The sequence below is a fragment of the Cervus elaphus genome, chromosome 27 (assembly GCF_910594005.1).
Source record: "Cervus elaphus chromosome 27, mCerEla1.1, whole genome shotgun sequence".
Classification (NCBI taxonomy): domain Eukaryota; kingdom Metazoa; phylum Chordata; class Mammalia; order Artiodactyla; family Cervidae; genus Cervus; species Cervus elaphus.
This window is the reverse complement of record NC_057841.1, coordinates 62,534,273-62,552,030: the sequence shown is the minus strand read 5'-3', so window position 1 is coordinate 62,552,030 and position 17,758 is coordinate 62,534,273. Positions and strand designations below refer to the sequence as shown.

At 41.3% G+C, this 17,758-nt stretch overlaps 1 protein-coding gene across 8 annotated transcripts in view; it reads left to right on the top strand.

Moving 5' to 3' along the window:
- Positions 1–17,758, top strand: part of PIGN (phosphatidylinositol glycan anchor biosynthesis class N) — a 97,721-nt gene that overhangs the window by 27,755 nt on the left and 52,208 nt on the right. For all 8 annotated transcript variants that reach the window (XM_043889339.1, XM_043889341.1, XM_043889340.1 and 5 more), the window contains 3 exons: positions 10,168–10,246; positions 11,604–11,786; positions 15,831–15,970. In XM_043889339.1, coding sequence (XP_043745274.1) covers positions 10,168–10,246; positions 11,604–11,786; positions 15,831–15,970 — 402 coding nt within the window. The remainder of the gene's footprint in view (positions 1–10,167; positions 10,247–11,603; positions 11,787–15,830; positions 15,971–17,758) is intronic.

The following is a 17,758-nucleotide window of genomic DNA, read 5'->3' as shown; positions in this document are numbered from 1 at the left end:
GCATTTCCTGCATTAGCAGGCAGGTTCTTTACCACTAGCACCACCTGGGAAGCCCAACTTATATAGCACTATGTGTGCTAAGCCGCTTGTCGTGTCTGACTCTGTGACCACATGGATTGTAACCCGCCAGGCTCTTCTGTCCATGGGATTCTCCAGGCAAGAATACTGGAGTACATTGCCATTTCCTTCTCCATATAGCACTAGTGGTCAATCCTAAAGGAAATCAACCCTGAATATTCATCAGAAGGACTGATGTTGAAGCTGAAGCTCCAATACTTTGGCCACCTGATGCGAAGAGCTGACTCATTGGAAGAGACCCTGATGCTGGGAAAGATTGAGGGCAGGAGGGGAAGGGGACGATTAAGAATAAGGTGGTTGGATGGCATCACTGACTCAATGAACATGAATTTGGGCAAACTCAGGGAGATAGTGAAGGACAGAGAAGCCTGGCATGCTATAGTTCATGGGGTTAAAGAGTCAGACACGACTTAGCCACTGAACAATGACAATAACATAGCACTAGTGTAATAGTCATGAACTAGAAGCTTTTACCCTCTGAAGCGTGTAATTATTCACTATGGCAGCCTGCTGCTGTGTGTGTGTAGGAGAGCAAAAACAAAGCAAAATTAGGAGACTGCAAGTCAAAATTAATTATATAATATAATAATATATATAATAATGTTAATGAAATATTACATTAATTATATACATCAAAGGTAGAATTATCATTTGAAGAGTGTCCCTAGTTGTAAGGTTATCACATATGCTTATAAAGAGTATAAGCCAAGTCTTTATCAATTAGAATTAGAGTTAGACTTCTAATCCTCCAATTGGAATGTGTCCTATATTATATCATTTAGATATCATATGCATGTTTATTAATAGCATAGTAGTATAGTCAGACTATAACAAAATAAAGAAATAAATGAATAAGAAATATTTTACCAATTCTTGGTATGAAGAAGATACACAGGATGTTGAAAATAACAGTCACCTTAGATCAGCAACCTTATCAGGGAGATGCTCTCTGCAGGAGGCCCAGGCGCGTGTTGCCGGTCTCCTTCCCCTCGGCCGGGAGGTGACCGTGACCCTGCCCTTCCCTGAAGCTCAGCACCTGCCTGGGAGCTGCTGCTAGCTCTGTGCCGGCTGGGGGCCCGACAGAAGGGCTGACTCTCGTCCATTGGCTCACCCGTCCTGCCTGCAACTTGTCTGGCTGAAAAGCACCATTTGTCGAAAGCCTGCAGCATGACCAAAAAAGCCCCAAGATAAAATAAAAAATTAACTTATGAGGAAATAGATAGTTATAGGAATAGCAAAGGACTAAAAATATTAAAATCCTGAAATCCTCAGAAGTATCTGAGAAGCTGTTTTATCCATAAAACAAAAAATGGTGCAAACTTTACAAAAGGAGGAGTACAGGGTGCATTGTTTAAAAATGGGAAATGTGTCTAAAACCTCATGGAACGATCAATTGTATAGGAATGAGCCAAAGGGGAGGCCAGTCCTCCAGATCAGAAGACCAAGTAGACCTCAAATAAAGTGAAGTGAGTTTTCAGTAATATATGGATTGATGAGGAGCTAAGGAAACCCTGGAAGGCATCATTTCTTCACCCCTCTTGCGGAGGAAACTTTAGGAAAAGGAAACGCTTCAAACTGTACTAGAAAGCATGCTTGCAGCGTGCAGCGACAGAAGACGTGATGCGATTTGGAACAGTTGAGGCAGACGGCTTGATCAGAGCAGACACAGGGAGGGGTTCATTTCTGTAACGGCAAGCTGAGAGTTGAGAACGGTGGGGCAGGGATTTACTGGTTGTCATTATGCCCCTCTGTACTGTTTATTATTATTAAAAATTATATCTGTGTGTGTGTGTGTGTGTGTGTGTGTGTATGTATGTGTAAGGTACTTTCAGTTCAGTCCAATCTCTCAGTCATTGTCCGACTCTTTGCAACCCCATGAATCGCAGCACGCCAGGCCTCCCTGTCCATCTCCAACTCCCAGGGCTTACTCAAACTCATATCCATTGAGTCTGTGATGCCATCCAACCATCTCATCCTCTCTCGTCCCCGTCTCCTCCTGCCCCCAATCCCTCCCAGCATCAGGGTCTTTTCCAATGAGTCAGCTCTTCGCATGAGGTGGCCAAAGTATTGGAGTTTCAGCTTCAGCATCAGTCCTTCCAATGAACACCCAGGACTCATCTCCTTTAGGATGGACTGGTTGGATCTCCTTGCAGTCCAAGGGACTCTCAAAGTCTTCTCCAACACCACAGTTCAAAAGCATCAATTCTTTGGTGCTCAGCTTTCTTTATAGTCCAGCTCACATTCACACATGACCACTGGAAAAACCATAGCCTTGACTCGACAGACCTTTGTTGGCAAAGTAATGACTCTGCTTTTTAATATGCTGTCTAGATTGGTCGTAACTTTTCTTCCAAGGAGCAAGCGTCTTTTAATTTCATGGCTGCAATCACCATCTGCAGTGATTTTGGAGCCCCCAAAAATAAAGTCTGTCACTGCTTCCACTGTCTCCCTATCTATTTGCCATGAAGTGATGGGACCAGATGCCATGCTCTTAGTTTTCTGTATGTTGAGTTTTAAGCCAACTTTTTCACTCTCCTCTTTCACTTTTATCAAGAGGCTCTTTAGTTCTCCCTTTCTGCCATAAGGGCTGCAGAGAAGGCAGTGGCATCCCACTCCAGTCCTCTTGCCTGGAAAATCCCATGGACGGAGGAGCCTGGTAGGCTGCAGTCCATGGGGTCGTCGTGAAGAGTCGGACATGACTGAGCGACTTCACTTTCACTTCTCACTTTCATGCATTGGAGAAGGAAATGGCACCCCACTCCAGTGTTCTTGCCTGGAGAATCCCAGGGACGGGGGCGCCTGGTGGGCTGCCGTCTGTGGGGTCGCACAGAGTCAGACACGACTGACGAGACTTAGCAGCAGCAGCAGCCAGAAGGGTGGTGTCATCTGCGTATCTGAGGTTATTGATATTTCTCCCGGCAATCTTGATTCCAGCTTGTGCTTCATCCAGCCCAGCGTTTCTCACGATGTGCTCTGCATATGAGTTAAATAAGCAGCATGACCCATGTATAACCTTGAAGTACTCCTTTCCGGATTTGTAGCCTGTCTGTTGTTCCACGTCCGGTTCTAACTGTTGCTTCTTGACCTGCATCCAGATTCCTCAGGAAGCAGGTCAGGTGGTCTGGTGTTTCCATCTCTTTCAGAATTTTCTTTAGTCCTGTTCAACTCTTTGTGACCCCATGGACTGTAGTCCACCAGGCTCCTCTGTCCATAGGATTCTCCAGGCAAGAATTCTGGAGCAGGTGGCCATTTCCTTCTCCAGAGGATCTTCCCAACCCAGGGATTGAACCAGTATCTCTTACATCTTCTGCATTGGCTGTTGGCTTCTTTACCACTAGTGCCATCTGGGAAGCCCAAATATATATTAATATATACAACTTTTATGAAATATAATTTAAAAAGAAATAAAAAATAGAAAATTTCCTGGTGGTACAGTGGTTGGGACCTGGTGTTTTCACTGATGTGGGCCCAGGGTCCATCCCTGGTTGCGGAACTAAGTGTACAAGCTGTGCAATGCAGCAAAAAATAAATAAAAAATAAAAATTTTAAATATTAAAGTAATTTAAAAGATACATATTTTAATCATTGGCATGAATCATAAAATCATGCAAGCTTATGGGCACAGATAAATTTATTCTTTCATATAAATTTTAGAATCATCATGTTGAGTTATATATAAAATTCTACAGTTATTTTAATATATTTAGGAAGCAATTGGAGAGAGTTGACATTTTTTACAATATTGAACATTATTTATTTACCTCTTCTGTTATATCCCTAAGTAAAATTTTATCATCCTTCACCCAATATATATTTCTCATTATTTTATTCCTAGATATTTTATTTCCAAATATTATGAGTAGTATCCTGTTTTTCCTATCACATATGCTCACTATACCAGGAAAAACAGTTATCATCATTTATCGTTTGAGTACAATGGGTTCTTTAATTTTCTCTATTCCAGTAAGTTCTTGTCATTTCTACACATCTCTTTTCTTTCAGTCACCTTTATATATTCACCTAATGTCAGCAGTGTCCACTTTGAAACTACAATGTAAAGTAATTATTGGCACATAAACGTTATAAAAGATGAAAGTTTACTGTGGTTACGCATTCTTTTTGTACAACGGAGCTTCCCTGGTGACTCAGAGAGTAAAGAAACTGCCTGCAATGTGGGAGACCCGGATTCAGTCCCTGGGCTGGGAAGATCCCATGGAGAAGGAAATGGCAACCCACTCCTTGAATACTTCTTGCCTGGAGAATTCCATGGGCGGAGGAGCCTGACAGGCTACAGAGTCCAACACGACTGAGCGACTATCACTCACTCAGGTTCTTGTTACAAGTAATTGTCCAATGAAGTCCTTCCTTCTTGAATAAGTACTGTATTTCTTTTTTCTTATTATAAATATATTGTTCACTCATTGTGTGTAAGTGTGAGAAAATTTATCTCTGAGGTATTGAGAACTGAAAATTCAGTCTTGAGATTTTGCTCATGGGATGGATCAATTTTAGCAGCATCACTAGATTTTGGTTTATTGTCTTTCTATCATTCATCTTTTGTCTTGTTTAGTCTTTTTTAGCATGAGTAATTGATGAATGTCGTAGTTCCTAGGTAATAGGAAATGAAATAGTAGGTAATGAAGTAGTAAATGTATCATCAAGATACAGGAAAACAAGATTGCTAGGATCTTACATCTTAAACTTGTTAAAGGGTCCAGTGGATCCATATGTTCCCTGGTGGCTCAGTGGTAAAGACTCTGCCTGCAATGCAGGAGACCTGGGTTCAATCCCTGGGCTGGGAAGATCCCCCGGAAGGGCATAGCAACCCACTCCAGTCTGCTTGCCTGGAGAATCCCGTGGACAGAGGAGCCTGGAGGGCTGCAGTCCATAGGGTCTCACAGAGTCGGACATGACTGAAGCGACTAAGCAGCAGCATTTTATTCTATTATTTAAAAGTAGGTAAATTTTATTTTTTGATATTTTAAAGACCTCCAGGAAGAAGAAAAATCATGACAAATAGAACTGCTAAAAAAAAAAACCCCTCAAAAGTAAAATTGGGTCTAATGGACCCTGAGGCGATTCCTCGACATGGCCAGCAGGTGGGGCTGCATGACTAAAAAACGTAGTTTAGCTGCCTGTGAAGGTGACTTAAAAGGGATGAAAAACATACCCTGTTTGAAAATTGTCTACTATAGAGGCCAAAGTAAAATTTAAAAAAAATGTTTAATTCCGTGAAATAAGAAAGCTGTCTTAAGAGATAGTTTAGGAAACAATGAAGACGGGAGGAGACACTATGTGCTGTGTGCCTCTGTGGCTTAGGTCTCTCTGCGACCCGCGGACTGCAGCCCGCCAGGCTCCTCTGTCCGCGGGCCTCTCCAGGCGAGTGTGCTGGGGCGGGCCGCCATGCCCTCCTCCTGGGATCTTCCCGACCCAGGACTGAACCCGGGTCTCTCTAAGCCTCCTGCGTTGGCAGGTGGCTTACCCACCTAGGATAATACATTAATACCTTGCCATTTGAAGCCAAAACATTTTGTTATATTTTATTTAAAAATCACCATATAAATTCAGGGAGCTGAAATAAATTTTTACAAAATATTTCAATGTGTTTTTCTACTAAAATGATGAAAGATACTTTTTTAAAAAAACATTTCTTTCATTCTGATACAGGTTAAAGGTCCACTGTTAGACCAAAAAAAAAAAAAAATTTTTTTTTTTAACCAGCAAAAGGCGTTTATCTCGGAATAGCAGAGTGTTGCAGTTTGGGACAAGCAGACAGCGGTGAGCCGTAGGCGCACCTGTAGAGCGGGGGAGAGGGCGTGCCCGTCCCGGGAGGGAGGGCTCCTCACTGGGTGCGGGCCGCAGCGGCTCTGGCTGGGCCGGGAGGACACCGTCCTTCCTGCCCGGCTCTGCGAGCTGCGGCCAGTGATACGTGTGTGAGAACTGCCTCTTCTGGGCTGCCTTTAAATGCTGTTTCCTTTATTCATTTTCATACTGCTCTCAGAAGTGCCTCAGTTTAGTTGGAAAGAAATTACAAGGATTATAAGGGATAGTTGTTCACTTCAGGGCATTTTAATATTAAGGTTCAGTCATTTCTGTTTACATTGTTCCTCTAATACTTTCAGTAATACTTCATTTGCTTTAGCTTTAAAAACAGTTCTCATTTCTGCCTTAGAGCAAATTTAAATATTGGTTTTAATGTCAATCTTTCTACCACTTCATCTGTCTGATTGACTAATTATTTACTGTAAGTGTAATTTTCTACCTTAAACCCAAAATAATCATTAAAAAAAGTAACTTTCATACATCATATACCTACATAGGAAAATACTTACTTTATTGTGGCATGAAAGATAATATAAGCTTCTACATCATTGGTCAGTCTAAAGGAGTGCTGATTAGTCTAGAAATAATTTTTTATCCCGCTTTTTCTGTCTTTGTCTTCTTGATATGTCCTTTAAATAGATATTCTAAAAAAAGAATGGTCTAAATATCATTACATAAATCTCTAAAGCAACTGAAATATCTTTGTAATAAAAATGTGAGTAAATAAGATATAATGCTTCAAAGGGTAGCCTTTTAAAGTGATTTCACTCTCCAAATACTAGTTTACCCTTAAAAATTGATGATGAAATTCTTGTTAATCCTGAAATGCGGTTTAGTTTCTTCTACAGCATTCAAATAACTAGGAGAGAAGAATGGAACAATAGCAAGCACAGCAAAGAAATGTGCACAACTAATATTTATATTCCCTTTTGCTTTTTAGCAAAGCTTAACATGTTGATAGTAGATTCTTTTAAAACTTGATGTTGAAGTTCATCTCCCCTCTTACCAGGACTTGGCGTGTTTTTTTATCTGAGTTTTCCACATGTAAATTCTTGCTTATAAAACTCATTCTCTCATTCTTCTTAAGACTTTACTTCAGAATTTGTATTAAAGTAGGTAAAGTAATTCCAGATAGCTTTCTTTTCATGTCTTTTTTTTAAAATCCAGAATGAACGTTGTATATTTTTATTCTCTTGTCTTTTAATTTATTTTATTCTCTTTATTCTTTGTTTTATTCCCTTTTGAGTCCCCAAGTCCTGACTGCATGGGCTGCCACAAATTTACATTTTTATCTCTACAGCCTGATAACATTGCCAAAGGCTTTGGTGGATTCTCTAGGTCTCAGCAGCAGCTGTCTGCCCAGGTTCGCAGTGTTTCCTAGTGTAGGGATGTCCAAAAGCTTACAGTTTGTAGAATGTTGGTTTACTTCTGTGTGGTTTTCTTCTCTCTAGGCTCTGAGCTCTTCAGTTCTTGATGGTCTGCTAGCTCTCCAGTACCTTTAAATCTATTTATTTTAAACAATTGTATTTGAAGAATGTAATTGGAGGATGGGACTTCCCTGGTGGCTCAGAGGGTAAAGCGTCTGCCTTCAATGCAGGAGACCCAGGTTTGATCCCTGGGTGGGGAAGATCTCCTGGAGAAGGAAATGGCAACCCACTCCAGTACTCTTGCCTGGAAAACCCATGGATGGAGAAGTCTGGTGGGCTACAGTCCATGGAGTCACAAAGAGTCAGACACGACTGAGTGACTTCACTTTAGTTGGAGGATAGTTGCAGCGCTGTGTTGGTCTCTGCCGCGGCAGCGTGAGTCATGCATGCCTGTCCCCTTGCCCTGGCACACCCCCCTCCTCTGATGCGCGGGAGTTATAGCTCCTGGACCGGCGTTCTACCCCCTTCGCACACTTAGCCGCAGCAGCAGGGGGTGCTTCCAGGACAGCAGTGCACACTCTGCTCTCCCGTTTCTAGGTCTGTAATATTTTGGTAGCACTTTAATCAGTTAACATTTGTTGATTGATGTACTTTGCACTTTCCTAAGCATGATTAATATTAATGAAAATAATTAATGGCCCGCCTGGAGGTTAAAATTTAGTTGGAGAGAAATGGTGATTAGACCACACTAAAGTGCTAATGGTGTGAGGTGAGATTTGGAGTGGGTCATAAAGGATGATGCAGATTTGATTTTGGAAAGCAGAGACAAGAGGATCTTTATGAATAATAACTCAGACGTGAATGAGAGATAGGTGACGATTGAAAAGCTTAACTGTTTTATAAAGCTGAGAGTTTATATTTGGGGTAATGGGAAATTAAATAGACTAGAAGGAGATGGTCATCAGTAGTCCAGGAAGTTTAGAACTGATGAAGTGGACAGTAAGATGCCCATCTCAATTTCAAGTACATTAGAAGATTTTAGGATGTGGAGTGGATTAGAGCAAGGAGAAGGGAGATTGTGTTAGGAGGTTTTTATAGAACTTTGGAATTCCATCTTAGATGTAGCCTTCAATGAATGCCTGTGCCCTTTGGCCCAGTAATTCCATTCTAAGACTTCTAGGAAGATATTCCAAACTGTGTGATGTCTGAAGGACAGCGAACTGGATCATGGCAACATTTTGAAGTAACCTATTTTCTTCATGAATTCCTGCTTCCTGATACCTTTTTCCTCCAGATCCCAGTGAGTCCAGGGGATCTTCCTCCAGCCTGACAAAGTGTTTAGCAGCACTGTTAGTCACTCAGTCGTGTCCAACTCTTTGCTACCCCACGGACTGTAGCCCCCAGGCTGCTCTGTCCATGGGATTCTCCAGGCAAGATTACTGGAGTGGGTTGCAGTCCCCTTCTCCAGAGAATCTTCCCGACCCAGGGATCGAACCCAGGTCTCCTGCATAGCAGGCAGATTCGTTACCACATGAGCTATAGGGTAGTCCCGACAGTGTGTGTGGGTCCCCGTTTGCTGGAGGATCTGGGACCCCTCAAAGTGGGCACGGGTTCTTCTTAGTCAGGGGTCTCTACAGAGCTCGAGGGAGCTCACAGATGAGTTTCTAGGGTTCTTGAATTTTCTTAAAATCTTATGTAAGATTTTGAATTATGTTTATTTTGAAAACTCTGGAGTGAGTTTCAGATCCTGAAAGATGTCTGTGACCCACCCAAATTAATAACAATGCTTAAAGATGACTTTCCTGCAAGTCACCATCTTACTTCTTTAGACGCTACTGAAACCAAGTGGAAAAAAGACAAGTGATTATGTGTTGAGCTATATGAAATTGTCAAAAAAATTTTTTAGTCGTTTTTGACATACAGAAACATTAGTGTCATATGATCTGAGCTTATATATTCTTCAATAACATTTTTACACTTTTATAATGTAAAGATATGCACTTTAGGAATGTAGATTCTAGTTAAGCAGTTTGTGTTAAACTTTGTGTTTAACTGTACTTATTTAAAAATTATTTATGCAGTATTAGGCATATTATTCCTGTGTCTTTAAGATTTTTACTGTGGTAAAACGGGGGTAGGGAATTGGTAGAAAGAGAAATGAAAGATAGGGAAACCAAAAAAGTATATGGTGTAGTACCAAAATAGCAAGTCGATTCAGATATTTGACTAACTACTTACTGGTTAAGCTCTTCCCAGCTCTCTTTGATAATGAAAACTGTCAGGCCCTCTCTGGCTCAGGAACAACCCAACCCAGGTCTCCTGCATTGCAGGCAGATTCTTTACCAGCTGAGCCACAAGGGAAGCCCAAGAATTCTGGAGTGGGTAGCCTATCCCTTCTCCAGCAGATCTTCCCAAGCCAGAAATCGAACTGGAGTCTCCTGCATCGCAGGCGGATTCTTTACCAGCTGAGCCACCAGGGCGCCTCCGGGACACGGGAATGCGTCCGCCCTGTCTGCTGCGTCTGCCATGAGCGTGACAGGGCTGAGTGCTGGTGCAGATCACTCATTTGCCGTTTCACTAATTATATTGATCTAATCACACTTTTCTTTGTTAGCCACAGCATTCTATTTCTTCCAGTGACATATTGTGTGACTGTTTTAGGTGGAGTTGGGCAGTTGCAACTTTGAGTCAAGAAAACCAAATTTAATTGTAGACTATTTCTTGAGAGAGTTCAGATAACCAACAAAGATACAGTTTGGCTGAGTTTGTTTCTTTCCCTCTTTCTCAATTTTCACTGTTCTGTTCTTTTATTTTCAATTAAGCCCCCCAAACAAAAAAGCAAAAATATAATTGAAATGAGAAAACATTTTAAACCTAAGCCTTTTTTTTTCTTTTATAGGTCGCTATCTGATACTAAACAAGCCAACATTTTAAGAAAAGCAAGATACTATATAAAACAGAAGAAGTACGATGAAGCAGTAAGTGTGCAGGCCTGGCGTAAGTAAACAGCGGATGGTCCCGGTGTCGAGAGGGGCGGGTATGCTGAGAGCAGAGTGAGCCAGCCGGGGAGCTGTCCTGACCCCGCGTGGAAGGGCCGAATTTCCGACGCAGCTGCTTTGGCCACATGGGTAGACTTCTCTAATTTCAGATAATGTTATAGGTAAACTCTTTTAGGCGAATATCGTTAATGAACAATTGCTCTTTTCTGTAATGAGGATGTATATTCCAAGCTTCTGTCATCCTGCTTATGCATAATATTTTAGAACGTGACATATTTGTACATTTAGAATTAGCTTCATACTATTAGAAATTTAATAGTTCGTTCTGAAGCTTTGACTTTTCCCAATTCCTACCCCATTGTCTTTTTCATGAATTTTCCTCTTTGTTAAATGTTCATATAAGTTTAAAGTAAGAAAGAATTCTATTTTCATTTCTCAAATTGTCTAAGAAGTACAATGGCATTTCTAATGCTTATTTTTATTATAGTTTTACAATGGCAAGCTACTCTCCTCTAAAATATTAAGCTATTTTAATGATGTTTTATAACTGATTGGATTGGGAAGATCCCCTGGTGAAGGGAAAGGCTACCCACTCCAGTATGCTGGCCTGGAGAATTCCATGGACTGTATAGTCCATGGGGTTGCAAAGAGTCAGACACAGCTGAGCGACTTTCACTTTATAACTGATTTGGGTAATCTAATAATAAGAAAGTAAAAAAATGTAAATGTGGGCCTTTCTATCAGGGACATATGTTTTTTTTAGTATTTTTATTTTGTTTGAGGGTATAGTCAGTGAGCACTGTTGTGATGGTTTCAGGTGAAAAGAGAAGGGACTCAGCCATGCACACACATGCGTCCATTCTTCCCAACTCCCCTCCCATCCAGGCTGCCACAAAACACTGGGCAGAGTTCCCTGTGCTGTATCGTAGGCCCTTGGTGGTGATCCATTTTAAATACAGCAGTGTGTGTGTGTCCATCCCAAACTCCTTAATTATCCCTTCCCTCTTCCCCAGCAACCATGAGTTCACCCTCTAAGTCTGTGAGTTAAAGAACCATTTCTTTCATATGTCCTCTGAAGATAATTTTCACAAAATGAATCATTTAAAGTCACTACACATCTCATCGATAGTTTACACTTAAAATATCCTTTCTTATCAAGATTTTAAATTTTATTTTATTTGGGATTTTTTTCTTATCCCTTGCAAGAAGATCCTTGAACAACCAGAATCTGTTTTTGATCCCCTGTCTGCAGTTACGTTAATTGTAATACTTTTCCTCCCTCTGACACTTGGGTTTTCTTCTTTCCGTGTGACTGCTGTGTTCCCGTTCTCCCCAGGTCTCCCTGTGTCAGCAGCTGATTAACCTCGCCCTGAGAGGCCTGTCCTACTATCACACTTACGACAGGTTCTTCTTGGCTTTCAACGTCGTCCTTGGTTTCGTGGGATGGACCTCTTACGCGTCTCTGTTGATCATCAAGTCTCACTGCAACCTTATGAGAGGTGTTAGTACAGAGGTCAAGGTATGTTCAGAAAAACTGAAGATTCAGACGATGCTGCCAGACCAAAGGGCTGAGGAAGGAAGTGGAATCTGACCACCGTGGTGCGCGCACATAGTGTCCACGTTGTACTAAGCTAGCTCCTCTCCGCTTTTGTCGCTGTGGGTCTTTTTTTCTCAGAAATCTCTATTTCTTTAGTGGGGAAAAGAGCATATTAATAATAATAGTCCTGTAATAGAAGAGAGCTGTAAAGATAGCTGTGTAGTTTACATTCACCTATGGCATTAACTGTGTGGACTTTCTGTTTATTTTTATATTTATTTAGCATGTTATAAGTATTCCTTATCTTTCTACAGTATAGGTAATCAGAAAACAATTTCAGAGCAGTATATTTAACTTCACCTGATACTAAGTTTAGGAGCTGGAAAGAAATAAAATCACTTATTCAAAATGTTCCTTTTAAAACAATATACATTTTTTTTGGAACTGTCCTTCCCTTTTTCATCTTTCTAAAATTCTTAAACATGAGTTTCCAGAACTTCCTATATATCCTCATTTTAAGAATTAGTCCCTCATTTATTGTAATTTCAACACCAAACAAAACAAAAAACCCTGTTCTTTAGTAATATTTGATACAACTGAGAAAATATGACAGTACATGTATGGTTTACTTATTAAAACACTTTACTCTTTTAAAATTTATTACTGGCATTTACCAGGGATAATATACCACTTCCATTTTCTTTACTTCATTCTCTAGTGATTATTACCTTGTCCAAATCTTCTAAAAAGTAATATATCCGGATGGCATATTATTGATAATAATAGTCTGCACACATTTCCAACAGTAACTTTTTTCAACTTTATATTTTATTTTTCTATAATGGAAGGAAGAACAGTAGTGTTTATCCCATTTTTACAGTGCTTTAATGCATCTTAAATAATTTAACCCAAGTAATTTTCATTATTTGAATGTATGTGAAATTGGCTAGAATAAAAATAATTTCTTACATGATAGGAAAAGAGGATGTTTTGGTGAAGGATATATCTAGGCATTCAGCTGGCTATTTGAAATTTATTTTGCCACTTTAAGCTTGTAACAGTGCTCGAAGTAGGCTGTACAAAAGAGGAGACGGGAGTTGTTTAAGTCACTTGCACAAGGCCATTCAGCTCAGACGGGGAGGAAGTGAGGTTTGCGTGCTGAGTGGTAATGCCAAGTGCCTCTGTTGTCCACTTGAAGCTATCACAGCATTGTTAATTGTCTCTTCTCAATATAAAATAAACAGTGTTAAAAAAATTGCCCCAAACTGACCACTACAGTTGAGTTCATTAAAAGTATTTTGAACTCTTTGGATTTGTTTGGGAAAACATTCTGATTCTTCTTCAGTGAGAGCTTATAATCCAGTGGAGTGACAGCATCTAAGCAGTTTGGGAGGAAGAATACGTTGCCAGGAATCGGCAGCATTGACAAAAGGGGGCGTGGAGAGCAGTTGGGGGTGAGGGGGCTGCACCCGCACAGAGTGGGGCCTGCGGCTGGGGTGCATGGAGCTCCAGCAGCGCGCGGTACCCCTGCGCCCTGGAAGCACGTCACCGAGAAGGCGGCCGGCCGGCGGCTGGGAGGGAGGGAGAGGGGAGCTCGCAGCAAACACTGCCCTCCTCTCCAGACGTGGGAGCAGACGTGAGACAAGCTAAGTGGTTTAGCCAGTGAGAGAGAGAGAGTGAGTCAAATGGTTTAGCCACACTGACAGCAAATAGAACAGAAGCGCGGAAATTAAATTTTGGTCTGACTCCAGTGATGCCGGGGAAACTGAGAGCCAGAGGAGAAGGGGGTGACAGAGGGCGAGCTGGTCGGGTGGCATCACCGACTCAGTCTGAGCACACTCCGGGAGAGGGTGAAGGACAGGGAAGCCGACGCGCTGCAGTCCGTGGGGCCACACAGCGCTGGACACGGCTTAGCAACTGAGCAACAGCCGTCCGTGTTTATGTCACGTCCGCCTGACAGTCTCCCTCAGATGATGCAGGTTGTTCCTAACTTAGCACCGTTACAGACAGGTCTGCAGCGAACATTCTCTTTAAAGGTAATTTGCCACAGCTCCTCCCAGTTGAAGTCTGCATTTAACTTCCATCCGTTCTTCTCTGCTTACTAGTTCAGACGTCTTTTGCTTTAGAAGTAAATATCCTTATTTATCTGCATGCTTTCCTGTTCTCTCGTTACTTGGGGAAGTCTCAAAAGGTTAACCCCTTAAACCAAGCCCCATGATTCCATCTCTGTCTGTGTGGCTTAAATTCCTTCTTGGTCAGCACCTCGTACAGAGCATGGCATAGACGGTGTGACTTAGGAACTGTTGGATGGAGGGGTAACCTCAATGCACACAGCATGGTTCGTTATCATCAGGTGTTTTTTGGAGGATCTGGGAAGGCAGGGAGTTAATTGTGATGAGGGAGAAAATGTCTCCCATTCCTGTTATTTAAAGTTCTTTCTGTTTTTACTTTAGCTGAACTGACTTCTTTTTGATTTGGTTTCCTACAAGTAGATGTTTATTTGTAATGTCTGTTGCTTTATGTGTCAAAGGTTTGGATAATTATACGATATTGTGCTGACCCTAGAAGATCCCTTGAGGATCTTTTTACGTACTTGTTTAAATTTATTTTCTTATGATTTTACTCTTCTCACAGTGATGTGAAACCAGTCTATCCCTACAGTGCCTGCCTGCCTCGGGCACCTTCCGCATTAGAGACCCTCCCTTGTCGGTCTCTGAGTCCTGCCCCTTCCCCGCCTGCCCGCTTGCTCGGGGTCCTCATCCTGTCCGGCCTGCGTCTCCCTTTCCAGGGCCAGTCACTGGCCAGGCAGGTTTCTTCACTGACTGCTGGGACGCATGCAGAGGAGAGGTGGAGAGAAGAACAGTGGAGGCGATGATGGGAGCCCTTATTTCTGAAGCAGGAGTAATATCCTGGGCATTTTGTTAAGCTCTTTTCATAATTTCATTTAAGCATGACTAGCCTTGATAAATAGATATGGGCATTATTATTCCTACTTTATAGATGGGATGAAATTAAGTCTCAGAATCTTAAAGTTTTTGTTTTTCTTTTTCCAGCTCATGGTCACATAGTGAGCCGTTGACAGAAGCAGGACTTGAATTCTGATCTGTGTAGCCCCAAACTCTTAATCACAGCGCTGTGTTTCAGCTTCCTTTTTACAACCCTGCCCTGTCTTATCCTTGCTCCCTTTCTGGTGACGTTTTAGAGCAGAAGGGAAGAATTATAAAGGGGGGAAAAAACACTTGCTTTTCCTCCCTAACCTCACCTGCTCCAGAAGGTAACTCTTAATTCTCCCCTCACTCAGCTCAGGCAGCAAGGCAAGGGGAAACGGGAAGAGAAAACAAGGCCCGCAGGCGGAGAGCGCCGCCCGACCCTGCGGTCCTGTTCCTTCCTCCCGCGCTGCTCTTGGCATCACAGCTTTGCGCCGGCGCGTTCTTGTCCTCGTCGCTGGCCTTTCTGTCCCCTTCGCCTGCCCCGTTACTCCCGGCCCAGAGCACGCGCAGGCCTGCCCCGTCCGCGCGGCCCTCACTGAGCGGCTCCCTTCCTGCTCGGCGGGTGGGCGGGAGCGAAGATGAGCCCCAGTGATCCTCCTGTAGGTTAAGTGGTGGGGAGAGCCGCGTGCCCGGCCTGTCGAGGTGAAGCTGGAACATGGAGGCATGGTTCCCGATGGCGATGAAGGCCCACCGTTTACTGTAGATCCAGTGGGCTTTTGTGCGCTAGGCAGTGAGCTCAGTCAACGTCCATAAAATTGTTACTAAGGAGAACTATGCTCAGAGTTCCAGACAAGTTATTTGCAAGCTGTAGGAACTCAGTCCCCTTAAATGGAGAATTGCCTCACTGCTGCAGCCCCAGGCTACCTGCTTTTCTCCAGTGACAGGTTTCTTGTAAAACGCAGTTCTTAGATCAATCATCTAGTTGTGGAATCACTGAAAGAAAGTAATATGTTTCTTTGACTTCATAAAATGTCTTTTAAGAATCTATCAATGAACATGAGTTTGGAGTGTTTTAAATGTTTTGTTTGACTTTCAGAACCCAAGCCGGCTCCTGCCATGTACTTTTGTAGCTATTGGCATTTTTGTGGCATTTTTCCTGCTGATTCAAGCCTGTCCCTGGACTTACTACATATATTGTTTGTTGCCATTGCCAATATGGTATGCGGTTCTGAGAGAGTAAGTAATACGTGTCTCGTGGTCTTGTTTTCCACTTCACTGACAGTTAAATCTGTACTTAAAAGGCAGTAAGTAGCATAAGTAGATTTCTGTAGTGTAAGTCATGAAAGATACTTACAGTACTGTCAAATCTCCCAGCCCTCTGATTTCATGTATAATAGCATAAATGGTGCATATAAATATCCTTTTTTTTTTTTTTCGGCTGCCCCTCACAGCTTTCAGGGTCTTCATTTCCCAACCAGGGATCAAACCCGGGCCCTCAGCAGTGAAAGCAGGGAGTCCTAACCACTGGGCAACCAGGGAATTCCCTAAACATGCTTTTTATTTTGCTTTTCCCTTTTGGCTTAATCTTTATTGCCCCGAAACAGCTTTGGCCTCAGTTCCTTTCTTCATGTATCTTTTATAAGAAAATTCTGGAGTAAAAATGAAATAATTAACATGGATTTTACTGTCAGGAGTGGCTTACATTTTGAAATCTTATCATCCCAGTTTCCAGTGTATCTTTATCTTTCACAAGACAGTTTGCATGCTTTTGTTCCTTACGTTTTTGCCCCTCCTTTCCCAGCTATCATGTAAACCTAGATGAATGAAAGTTTGTACTTAAATTCAGTCTAGTAATGTGTACTTGCAAGGATTAGGGGAAATTATTCATGCATGCTGTGGTTCCATCTCTAAGTACTTCCTTGCAGGTTGAACTTGAAATGGATTTTTATCATCATAGAAAACATCGAGGCCAAGCTCTCACGCACGTTTCAGACGCTTTAAAACAAAACTACTGAAACGTTGGGCTGGTTCATGTTCACAGGCAGTGAGGATTGTGGTGTAGATTGTGTTGATTTCTACATCTGCACCAGTGGTCTAGAATATAAACTTAATCTTGCGCGTCCTTTGAGCAAGTCAGACCCCAAAAGCAGGCCAGGGAATGACAGTGCAGGACTGGGTATTGTCAGGGTTGGCCAGCGTGTTTGAAACGATACAGTGTATGTTTCTATTCTGATTTCTGTTAACTCCAGCTTTGATCACCTCTTCTTAATATCAAAAATTGAAATTAATAGTAAAATATTTTAAATATTAACTTTTTCAAATACAAGGTAAAAAGACACTGACAAAAGAACAAACTTACTTTTCCATTTGAAAGGAATACAGTTGCTGGACACACATATTTAAATCAGAACTTTTTCTAATGTAATTTTTTCTGGTTTAAAACTTTTTAGAATGAGAAGTTTTATCTAAAATTCCCTCCTAAAAAAAATAAAAGTAAAAAAATAAAATTCCCTCCTAAATTATTAAATGTTCTATTTGTGAAGAGCACATGTATATTTAAATTTTAAGGGACAGTGTGATTTTGAAAATATGTTGTGTTCTGTATTTATCTTTTTGATAGATTAAAGAAAATAAAAAAATAAAACATAAAATTTCATGTTTCTTCTAGAAAAAAACTAAGTGATTTTATTGAATCATCACTGCTGAGAACAAAAGAAACATTCTCCTTTTGACTGGTGTTAGCTTTTCTTTCCTACATGGTACTTTAATTGTTTTGATGATAATATGTAACCATTGTTTTTAATTAGAAAAAAGTTATAAACCAAATCTTACTGACATTTTATAATTGCCTACTTAATAACGCACTACAAATGCTAAAAAAATTTTTCTAGTGATAAAATGTGAAACATACTCAAGTATGTAATACATTTTAAATGGTTGTGAAGTCACATTTAATTATAATTAGTGTACGATTAGTGACATCTTAAATTGAGTTTGGAAAAGGTTTTTTTGCCCAATGAAAAA